This window comes from Ursus maritimus, unplaced genomic scaffold, assembly GCF_017311325.1.
Source record: "Ursus maritimus isolate PB19 unplaced genomic scaffold, ASM1731132v1 scaffold_21, whole genome shotgun sequence".
Classification (NCBI taxonomy): Eukaryota; Metazoa; Chordata; class Mammalia; order Carnivora; family Ursidae; genus Ursus; species Ursus maritimus.
The window spans coordinates 34914566-34926883 of NW_024424564.1; the positions used below are offsets into that span (position 1 = coordinate 34914566).

At 39.8% G+C, this 12318-nt stretch overlaps 1 protein-coding gene across 1 annotated transcript in view; it reads left to right on the top strand.

Annotated features, from left to right (window-relative positions):
* Positions 1-12318, top strand: part of APAF1 (apoptotic peptidase activating factor 1) — a 79822-nt gene that overhangs the window by 3640 nt on the left and 63864 nt on the right. The window contains 3 exon segments of the mRNA XM_040637354.1: positions 1-56; positions 725-922; positions 10788-10971. The exon segment at positions 1-56 is cut by the window's left edge and continues 11 nt beyond it. Coding sequence (XP_040493288.1) covers positions 1-56; positions 725-922; positions 10788-10971 — 438 coding nt within the window.

The following is a 12318-nucleotide window of genomic DNA, read 5'->3' on the forward strand; positions in this document are numbered from 1 at the left end:
TGTCATCTCTTCTTCCAATGGTGGAAAAGATTCAGTTGGTGGAATAACTTCATATGGTTTGTATCCATGATATCTTCTGTCACATTGCTATCACAATGGCTACATTGCTGCAGTTTTGTTTTGTTTTGTTTTGTTTTTTTTTAAGATTTTATTTATTTATTCGACAGAGATAGAGACAGCCAGCGAGAGAGGGAACACAAGCAGGGGGAGTGGGAGAGGAAGAAGCAGGCTCATAGCAGAGGAGCCTGATGTGGGGCTCGATCCCATAACGCTGGGATCACGCCCTGAGCCGAAGGCAGACGCTTAACCGCTGTGCCACCCAGGCGCCCCTACATTGCTGCAGTTTTGTCTTATCGTAAATGGAGTCTGTTGAAGGAAAGAATAAGAGTCTTTAGAAATTTATGTTCTTTAAAGGAATTCCATAGTCTTTCCTTTACACCCTCCTCTCTAGTCTTCGATATGAGAAAAAGAGATGGGAGATTCAGGGAGGAATAGGGTGTATAAAGGCAGATGGAGCTTTGCATTGTCAGCAGTCATCTCGAAAAGTATGTTTTTGTTATGTTCTGAGAAATAAGAATGTTGAGGATAGTATGCTAGTCACATTTTCTTCTCTTGGAAGTTCTGAGTAAAGCCTCTGCGTTGCTTTCTTTGGGTTTTTATGGTATCACTTGAGTAGCCATTTCGAAGTTTTATTCGCTCATACTTGTTTTGTTTTGGATTTCAGTAAAGACAGTCCTGTGTGAAGGTGGCGTGCCCCAGAGGCCAGTTGTTTTTGTTACCAGGAAGGAGCTGGTGAATGCAATTCGGCAGAACCTATTCAAACTAAATGGTGAAGCAGGATGGGTCGTCATATATGGAATGGCAGGTTGCGGGAAGTCTGTTCTAGCTGCAGAAGCTGTTCGAGATCATTTTTTCTTAGATGGTAAGTTTGATTACTATGTGTTGCTGCCTAAAGAGGTAGTCTTTAGGCATGATATTAGTTTCCTATTGGTGCTGTAACAAATTACCAAAAATTTGGTGGCGTAGAACAATACACATTTGTTATTGGACAGTCTGGAAGTCAGAAGTCCAAAGTAGTTCTTACTGGGCTAAAGTCACGGTGTCAGCAGAGCTGAGCTCTTTTGGAGGCTCTAGGGAAAATCCTTTTCCTTCCATTCTCCAGCTTCTAGAGGTGGCCTGCATTCCTGCACTCAGGGCTCCTTCTTCCACTTTCAGGCTGGTGGTGCATAATAGCATCTTCAGGTCTTTTTCTCTCTTTCTCATCTCTCCTGTCATCACATCTCTTTCTCTGACTCTCACCTTTTTGCCTCTCTCTTCTAGAGGCCCTTGGATGATCCAGGATAATCTCATCCCCAAATCCTTTATTTAGTTGTAACTGCAAACTCCTTTTTGCCATGTAAGGTGACGTAATTACAAATTCTGTGGATTAGGATGTGAACATCTTCCGGGGCTGTTATTCTCATTCTGCCTACCACAGGCATGATTAAATTTGGAATTTATTTTGTACCTAGGCTGTTACAAGGAGACTTGGCTAACCAGGCTAATAAATTCACATATTATCAGGTGTTACTTATTATCACTGGTTTGAAGTTAGTTTCTCCTTATTTCTTAACAATTGGAGGGGATTGTAGAGTTGAAAAAGGATCTTCAAAGGTTGTCTAGCTTATATCCCTTCCTTTTAGGAAGTATTAGACTTAACATCCTCCTGTTAGTTGAGTCCTGTAGAGAAGGAGATTTTTGGAAACTCAGTTCCATTAATGATTGTCCTAGTGGCTGATTCTCCCATGTATTTGGCATCTTGTATTAAACTATTAATTCCATTTCGTAATTAGTTCTATCAGTTGCTTATCTTTAAAAATAAAAATCTTTAGTAACTTGTCTAATGGGTAATCCCCAAGAAAAAAAAAATCGGAGGTGACTATAGCAACCAGTGGGTTTTTGAGGATAGGCATTTATTTATTTAGTAATTTCTACGCTCAGTATGGGGCTCAAACGGACAACCCTGAGATTGAGAGTCCCATGCTCTACAGATTGAGCCAGCCAGGTGCGCCTGCTGATAGGCCTTATAGATTCATTGTACATCTAATGACTATCTTTTCTTGCTTCAGGTATTCATATATTCAGTAAATGTTTGAGAGCCTACTATGGAGGTTGGCAAAAAAAGAAGGCCCAATCTTTGCACCTAAGAGCTTTGTTCACGGTCAAGTAGGGGAGACAGGGGACACTTGGGTGGCTCAGTCGGTTAAGCATCTGTCTTCAGCTCAGGTCGTAAACCCAGAGTCCTGGGATCGAGTCTCACAGTGGGCTCTTTGCTCAGCGAGGAGCCTGCTTCTCCCTCTGCCCCTCCCCTGCTTGTGCTTGCTCGCTCTCTCTCTGACAAATAAATAAAATAAATTAAAAAAAAAGAAGAGCTCCCTTAAAAGGGCATGCTACATTAAAAAAAAAAAAAAAAAGGGAGGGGAGACAGACATGTAAACAAATCATATGTGATAAATTGAGCAGTAGAAACAAGTATGTGGTACAGTTACAGCAAAGGAAGGAAGTGTTATCTCTCTGGGGGAAGGGGATGGACAGGACAGGCTTCCTGAATGACATGACATTTTAACCGGAGTTTGGAGAAATAATAGAAGTTTGCCAGGTGGACTAAGTAGGGATGGGAGAGTAGGGAAGATGGGAAGGTATTGAGTAGTTACTGGAATGGGGCAGGGCATACTGTGCAGAAGAGCATTTAGGACATCTAGCAGGTATTGCTGACCTTACTGAATCTGGTGGGTTCCCAGGGTATTCACTGGGAATAGTTACACAGCTCCATCAGTCTTTGGTTGCATCCATTCATTAGTGACTTCAAGGGGAATTTAAAAATTGTTCCTGACTCCTAGTTGTTAATAACTTTTTTGTTTATAATACATAATAGGCAGTTAGAGTTTATGATGAGATGACAAAATGTTGGAATAAATCATGAGCCTCTAAGAGGTTTAGAAAGAGGGAGATTAGGGCACATCTGCTGTACTCACCTGGGCTTTAGTTTGTACTTCATAGCCCTTATCAGCGCTGTTGATCATATTTTTGTCAGAAATATGCCCAATTCCTTGTTTTTTTACCCTTTGTCATTAGAGAGGTTTTGTGGGATTCAGTTCCATGCAAGTCTTAGGGCTAAGGATTTATTTGACTACTTATTCATTCACTCATTCTCCTGCAAAGTTGATCACCAAGAGTGTTTCAGGATAAAAGCTGGTTTAAGTTCTTTTAGTGTGAAGAAATGGATTTTCCTTTCAATATTGTGATGAATTTCCTTTAAAAGTATTTATAACATACTAATTTAAAGATTTAAAGTGTGCCCCTCAACTCAGTTTAAATCACTCTAGATTATTGGGGCGAGTTTTCAATTTTAGGGGTTAAAATGACCAACAACTTACAGAATAAGCCCAGGAATCATATTGTATAAGTTGTGGTCTCAGAATAGATTTTTAACCCCTTGATTTGAGAAGATACCAGAGATACTAGCAATTGTCTAGTGCATAGTGAGCTTAATAGCACTCATACTTCTGTGAGATATCACATGTAGAGGATTGAGTTAATCATTCCTTAGTTCACACCCAGTATCCTATCGGGTCTGTATAAGCCTTAATTTCTTCCTGTGTTTGTTTCCTTTTAAAAATTTCCCATCCTTCTTTTCCTTTCTGTCCTCTAAGGAAAAACACACTTTTCCATCGTGCCTCTTCTACACAACTGCCGCAGTACTTCATTTCTGACAGTAGATGTGTGGGTTTTCCACACATCTAGTAATTCTTCAAGACCAGCTGGGTGTCCTACAGTTCAATTCTGACACTATGTGCATGGAGATAGTGACGGAGCCCACAGGTTAAGGGCCCTCCTCTTCCCCCTGCCACCCTTCAGATAACCAGTCACAAGTCCCGGTTGTTACCTGTGCATCTGACCAAATGGCTATAGATTGGAGGTTCCCTTTCCTTGGATTTGATTAATTTGCTAGAGCAGCTTTCTCAGGGAAACATTTTACTTACGACATTACTGGTTCATTATAAAAGGATATAACTCAGGAACAGCCAGATGGAAGAGATACATAAAGCAAAGTAAATGGGAAGGGGTGCAGAGCTTCCCTGCCCTCTCTATTGTACCATTCTGTCCACACCTTCAACCCCAAAGCTCTCTGTACCCCGGTTTTGGGAGGCTTCATTACGAAGACACAACTGATTAAATCATTGGCCATTGGTGATTGAGTTCAGTCTCTAGCCTCTCTTCCCTCCCCAGAGGTCTGAGAGATCTGGGGTGTGGGGCTGAAAGTTCCAGCCATCTATATGGTTGGTTCCCCTGGTAACAGTCCCCATCCTTAGCTTATATCAAGGCTTTCCAAAAATAACTTCATTAACAATCTCAGGTGTGGTTGAAAGGGGCTTGTTCTATGAATAATTTCACTTTGATAGCTCCGGAACTATTTCTGGAACTGGGAACCAAACTAAATATTATAAAAGGTGCCCCTGTGGCTCTTACTTACGAAATTACAAGGGTTTTATAGCTGTGTGCCAGGAACAATGACGAAGACCAAATATATTGATCACAATATCACACCTCATCATAGGTGATCCTTCCAATTTATTTATTTAATTTTTAGAGATTTTATTTATTTGACAAAGAGAGCACAAGCAGGGGGAGCAGCAGAGGGAGAGGGAGAAGCAGGCTCTTCGATGAGCAGGGAGCCCGATGCAGGACTTGGTCCCAGGACCCTGGGATCATGACCCAAGCCAAAGGCAGATGCTTAACAACTGAGCCACCCAGGTGCCCCAAGTAGATACTTTTCTAAAGATAAATTTTAATCTCTGGAGTTTATGTCCATTTTAAAATATAGGGAACATTGGATTTTGGCAATTTAATTCTAGTATAAAACCTTTGTTTTTCTTTTGAAAGTGTAGATAACTATAAAGTTTACAAACTTCATTAAAACTGTGGTTCTATAGAATTTTTGTTATCTTGGGGTGGTGTTTGGTAAAAATTAAAGAATATTAAGTTCTTAACTATTACAAAAAGTTCTTAACTATTTATGCCTATACATTTTATGTTAGCCAATTTCCTTTTGAATGTTCAACCCTTTATTTTTTGGGGGGTAGGGCAATTGTGAAGAGTTCACATATTTTAAACGATTGACACTGTTGTATTTATATGCTGAGTTTTTAAAGTATGAAAGCTTTCTCCAGAGGCTAACTGTTCTGTCCTTCCCAAGATTGATTGATTTCTTTCTTTCAATATTTATTTATTTGAGAGAGAGAGAGAGAGAGCGCACGAGCACAAGCTGGGGGAGGTAGAGGGAGAAGCAGATTCCCCACTGAGCAGGGAGCCTGATACAGGGTTCCATCCCAGGACCCTGGGATCATGACCTGAGCCGAAGGTAGATGCTTAACTGACTGAGCCACCCAGGCGTGCCAGATTCTATTAGATTTTTAATTGCTACCAGGATAAGTCACATGTGAAAGTAGGATGGGGTTAATTTTTTCTGATTAAAGGCAGTTTTTCTGTGAGTTTCTCTGAATGAATTACAGGTTTAAGCCTCATTCAAGGCTAAATTGCTCCCTCTTGTGCCCATAGTCAAGATGTTTATATTCTTTCTGAAATGTGGAGTTAATACTTCAGCATTTAACTAAAAAAGCATTTAACATTTGCTTTTGTACCTTTCTTTTTTTTTTAAATTTTGTTTTTAATTGAAGTATAGTTGACACACAGTGTTACATTAGTTTCAGGTATAGAACATAGTGATTTGAGAACTCTACATGTTATGCCATACTCATCACAAGTATAGCTACCATCTGTTACCATACAGTACTATTATAATACCATGCCCTATATTCCCTGTGCTGTACCTTTCATCCCCTTGACTTATTCATTCCATAACTGGAAGTCTACCTCCAACTCCCCTTCACCCATTTTGCCCACTTGCCCTCATTCCTGCATTCTAGCAACCATCAGTTTGTTCTCTGTATTTATGGGTCTTTTCTGCTTTTTTAAAATTTTTTTTTTTGGCTTACTTGTTTTTTAGATTCTACATTTAAGTGAAATCATGTGGTATTTGTCTTCAGAAGAGAAAGACCTTTGGTCTAGGTAATAGGTACATAAATTTAAATATGAAAAATTTACTAGCTTGGTATATCAGGTACTTTCTTTCCCTTGTCCTTAACTCTGGGATGATTTGCAAGATTTTTTTTTTTTTTTTTTTTTTTTTTAAGTAGGCTCCTTGCCCAGCATGGAGCCCAACGTGGGATTTGAACTCACGACGCTGAGATCAAGAGTCAGCCACTTAACCAACTAAGCCACCCATGTGCCCTGATTTTTAAGAAATTTTAAATAGAATGGACACATTAAAAAAAACCCCATAAAACCTTAGGAGCAACAGGTAGTTTAAAATTTATTTTAAATATTACAAAAGTAGGGTGTGCCTTGCGAGCTCAGTTTGTAGAGCATGCAACTCTTGAACTTGGGGTTTTAAGTTCGAGCCCTACGTTGGGTGTAGAGATTACTTAAAAATAAAATCTTAAAAAAATATTACAAGTGTATTTTCATTTAGAAAGAAGTAAAAATTCTTTTTACCTGCCTTTTTTCCTTTTCTCCTAAATTCTAAATCTTTCAGCAGCGGTAATCATGGTTAACAGTTTAGAGCGAGTTTTTCCAAGATTTTTTTCTGGTGCATTTACAAACCTATGCACACACAGAAACCAGGTGTAACACTAAGGGAAGCTCAGAGATTTACTGTTTCATAAATGTTGACTTATGCTGAAGGAAGTCTAAGGGAACTTACAGAAGCTTTCAGTGATGATCAAACTGTGCTTCACAGCACTGTCTTTACCTTAGTCCCTGAAGTGTTCTCTGTTTCCTGGTTATTTGTTATTTTTTAGATTCTTATGTAGTTAGTACTCCGTACATTGTCAATTCTGATCTAGGTTTCCTCCTCTCGTTCCCAAGCTTTTCTCTCTTACTCTCTACATTTCCTCCTCTGTGATCAGGAAACTCCTCTGTCTTATCAACCTGTTCTTGGAATGTTTATCTCCTTGCCTTATCTGAAATTGGACAATTCCTAGAGGGAATTCCTCCGCAGCTGTACTCTGTGGTGTGGCAACTTTTTTTCCTTTACATCCCATGTATTTCAGCACCAGGAAGTGGGTGGATGTTGTCCTGGCTTTTCTGCTACCCCCTCCAGACCATTAATACCCCCTTCTCCAGCTCATGTCTGTCCTTTGAGGTTGATTTCTCTGATCTTTCCCAGTTATGGTATTGCTCTCATTCATTGATGATTGAAGATCTTAGTTATAAATTTCAGTTCTTCTCCTGTTGACACTCTTAGTAAGATATCCATATTTATGTGGATGAGTTGTCCAAAACCTTGGCCTCTCAGTTTCTTGATGTCTTTGTCTGTAGTAACCATTTTCTTTACTTCCCTTTATCCATATACTTCCTGATCACAGACTGGATCCTTGTCCTTGTCAATACCAGAAATGATACCACTTTTGAAATCTTAATGAGAGACAGAGTGAGGGAGAGAAAGACCACATGAGCAGGTGCAGAGGGAGAGGGAGAAGCAGACTCCCTGCTGAGCAGAGAGCCCGATGCAGGACTTGATCCCAGGACCCTGAGATCATGACCTGAGCCGAAAGCAGATGCTTAACCGACTGAGCCACCCAGGTGCCCCCACACTTACCTTTTTATTTACTTTTTTTTGTTGTGTGACTTAATTTTTTACAGGGTTATATTAGTTTTAGGTGTACAGTATAGTGATTCAACAATTCCATATATCATCCAGGACAAGCGCATTCCTTAATCCCCATTACCTATTTAACTCCCCTCTGGTAATCATCAGTTTGTTTTCAATAATTAAGAGTCAGTTTCTTGGTTTGTCTCACTCTCCCTTTTTTTTTCCCTTCGCTTATTTGTTTTGTTTCTTAAAATCCACGTGCGTGAAATCCTATGGTGTTTGTCTTTCTCTGATTTATTTCACTTAGAATTATATTCTCTAGCTCCATCCATGTCATTGCAAATGATAAGATTTAATTCTTTTTTATGGCTGAATAATATACCATTATGTATATATACCGCATCTTCTTTTTTTTTTTTTTTTAAAGATTTTATTTATTCGACAGAGATAGAGACAGCCAGCGAGAGAGGGAACACAAGCAGGGGGAGTGGGAGAGGAAGAAGCAGGCTCATAGCGGAGGAGCATGATGTGGGGCTCGATCCCATAACGCTGGGATCACGCCCTGAGCCGAAGGCAGACACTTAACCACTGTGCCACCCAGGCGCCCCTATACCGCATCTTCTTTATTCCTTAATCAGTAGACACTTGGGCTGCTTCCATGTCTTCGCTATTGTAAATAATGCTGTAAAAGGGATAATGCGTGTATCCCTTTGAATTACTGTTTTTGGATACTTTGGGTTAATACCCAGTAATGTCATTGCTGGGTCATAGGGTCCTTCTATTTCTTTTTTTTGAAGATTTTATTTATTTATTTGAGAGAGAGAGGGAGGGAGAGAGTGAGCACAAATGGGGGGGAGGGGCAGAGGGTGAGGGAGAAACAGACTCCCCACTGAGCAGGGAGCCCAATATGAGGCTTGATCCCAGGACCCCAGGATCATGACCCAAACTGAAGGCAGATGCTTAACTGAGTGAGCCACCCAGGTGCCCCAGGGTAGTTCTATATTTCACTTTTTGAGGAATCTCCATGCTGTTTTCCAGTGACTGTACCAGTTAGCGTTCCAGCAATCTAATTTCGATAATTAAAATGTCAAGTCCTATTTAATACTCCAAACCTCATTTATGTATAAAGGTTTCTCCTTCCTTCGTTGGGCCTGCCTCAGGCTTGGGAAGAGGTGGTTAAGATGGACATTGCAGGTTGTTTCCAGCTTTTTCCTGTTGCAGGCAATGTTGCAGTGAATATCCTTGAGGAGGCAGAATAGTTTAGAAGTTGAACATTGTTCCACAGATAAGTGAAACCATATGGTAATTGTCTTTCTCTGCTTGGCTTATTTCACTGGGCATAATCTTCTCCAGTCCATCCATGTTGATGCAAATGTTGGGTAATCGTTCTTTCTGATGGCTGAGTAATATTCCGTTGTATATATGGACCACGTCGTCTTTATCCATTCGTCTGTTTGAAGGGAATCTTGGCTTCTTCCACAGTTTGGCTATTGTGGACATTGCTGCTATCAACATTGGGGTGTACTGGGTGTTATACACAAACAATGAATCATGGAACACTACATCAAAAGCTAATGATGTACTGTATGGTAACTAACATATCATATTTAAAAAAAAAAAGTTGAACACTGGTGCTGAAGGTTTGAATCCCAGCTCAGCTTTATTATCTGTGTAACCTTGGACAAATTACTCAACCTTCCTGTACCTCAGTTTCCTCTGTAAAATGGGGATAATAATAGTGTCTGCTTGTGGGGCACCTAGGGGGCTCAGTCAGTTAAGTGTTCATCTCTTTTTTTTTAAAGATTTTATTTATTTATTTGACAGAGAGGCAGCGGGAGAGGGCATACAAGCAGGGGGAGTGGGAGAGGGAGAAGCAGGCTTCCCGCTGAGCAGGGATCCTGATGCGGGGCTTGATTCCAGAACGCTGGGATCATGACCTGAGCCAAAGGCAGATGCTTAACCGCTGTGCCACCCAGGCGCCCCTATTTTTTGCTTTTTCTTATACTATTTACAATCACGTAATATAAATCTTAATGGTTAATGATACTGGTATGTTCTAATGCTACTGCTCACCATATTTACACACAGGGACCCCTCTAGCATTTTTTTGTGTTTATGTGGGGGAACTGATTAAGTATAGTCTATAAAGGCTTAAGATTTTTGGTTCCTTATACCTATGTAAGTAAAAATAGGTATTTAATGATATACTATGGCTTAATTAACAATAATAATGATGATAACAGTTGATAGTAACAGTAATAATAATGTCCATTCTTATATGGTGCCAACAAGTTCAGAGCTTAATATTTGCAAGGTGCTCTTACATCCATATCATTAATAATCCTGTCTGTTATAACCCCTTACAGTTGACATAGCAAATTCAGTATGATTTATCGTTAATTTCTCACAGTAACTCTGAAATAGGTAAGGTAAACCATCTTATTCCAGTATAACAGATGAAAGTGAGGTTATTTGCTAAGGATTGCATAGCCAGTAAGCAGTAGAGCCAGACTTGAACCTAACTTCCTACTTTACGTTTCTATATGAGCACTATAATGAATGAGTTACGTGTTCCCAGATATTAGTGGTTCTCAGTCAGAGGTGATTTTGCCCTGAAAGGGACATTTGACAATGTTTGGAAATATCTTTGGTTGTCATAACCAGGGTGGAGGAATGCTACTAGCATCTGGTGGGTAGAAGCCAGGAAGACTGTTAAACATCCTGCGATACATAGGAAAGTTCCTTACAATGAAGAATTATCTGGCCCAAAATGTCAAGAGTACTAAGGTTAAGAAACTGTGTTGTACAGTGATCACTGATGACATAGGACTGAGACTGTAAATTGTTTGGTAAGATTTTACTGATAAACAGCAGATTTACTTCAAACTTCAGTTTCTTCACATCTTCAGCTTTTCTTAGATTCAGGTTATAAAGCTCAACAATACTCTACAAGCAAAATTTATACCCTGAATCAAGAGAAATTGAAGATAAGGTGAGATTGAAAATTGGAACAAATCTGCTACTTGTCACTAAAATCTTTCAAAGGAGGACTGTTGTTCAAAGGCCTTACGTTTATTATTATTTTCTTCACTAGGTTGTTTCCCAGGGGGTGTGCACTGGGTTTCAGTTGGGAAACAAGACAAATCTGGACTTCTGATGAAATTGCAGAATCTTTGCACACGGTTGGATCAGGATGAGAGTTTCTCTCAGAGGCTTCCACTCAATATTGAAGAGGCTAAAGACCGTCTTCGCATTCTGATGCTGCGCAAACACCCAAGGTACAGATAGTCAAATTTAGTTGGTGCATGAAGTCCCAATGAGATTTAACTACTGACATTTTGAGAATGTCATATCTTTTCTTGCTGTTCAGTAGAGATCTAGGAATGAAGCATTGCTTTTCTGCTGTTCTTTGTCTTATATTAAAAAATGGCTGCCGTTGGCCTGGAATTGCTACTTTTCTTTGCATCCTACCTACTATGTTGCCTCTTATATACCACCGAGGTACTCAAGAAGTATTTCTTAAGTGAGTTTGTGAGGGGTCTTTGCTAGAAAATGCAAGCTTCTTACTTTGAATCTGTTATTTCTAATGGATGACATTGAACAAGAGACTGAATAAAGGTAGGCACCTGGTAAAAGGATTATTTATTTAATGGGACCCTTCTCTTGTGTTGTCTTAGTTTTGGGGTGTGTATATGTGTGTGTGTATATATATATATATATATTTTTTTTACATATATATATGTAATTCTTCTACTTCTGTGAACTTGAAGAGTTTGATTTATTTTAATTCATTCGATAAATATCATTATAATTATGTGCCAGACACTGTTATCAACTGTTTCACAGTTTTCATTAGCCAGAAGGCAGACAGTAGCTTAGTAACTAATCAGTAGTTAATCAGCTGGGATTCAGTCAACAGTTTGATCTCCCTGATCTAACAGCCATTCTTTCGTTGGTTCATTTAACCAACATTGAGTGTTGTGCCAGGTTCTGGGTCAAGTGCTGCAAGTACAAGGATGAATTAAGCCTTCCCTGGGAGTTCAGCAGTAAATTGGGTGACAATTAGGTAATGGCTCTAAACTTTTTTTTAATGCCTCAGTGCAGCTGATGATGCAGTACACTTTCATATGTAGCAGTGGCTGAATATGGCTGTGATTCTTAAATTGGTAAGGGGATTAATATCAGAATATTGGGTGAGAGTAGTAATTTGGGAAAAGCCTCTTAGGTGATTCTACAGAGGACAAGCTCCTTTCTGGTTTCTTTCTCTTCCAGATCCCTCTGTTATTGTTCCCTCCTCTTGGTAGCCACTGGTATTGATTTTCCTGAGGAAATGGGATCGAGACCACTATGTTTTGTTTTGTTTTGCTTTGCTTTGCTTTGTTAGATAGGGATGAGGAAGGAGCAGAGGGAGAGAGAGAGAAAGCATCTCAAGCAGGCTCCACACCCAGCATGGAGCCCGACGCGGTGGTCCATCTCACGACCCTGAGATCATGACATGAGCTGAAATCAAGAGTCAGGTGCTTAACCAACTCAACCCCCCAGGGGCCTCAAGACCACTAAATATTACCACTTTTCTTGTGCAGTAACTTTTCCCTAGTCCTGCTTCCCTACTGTGCGAAAATGAA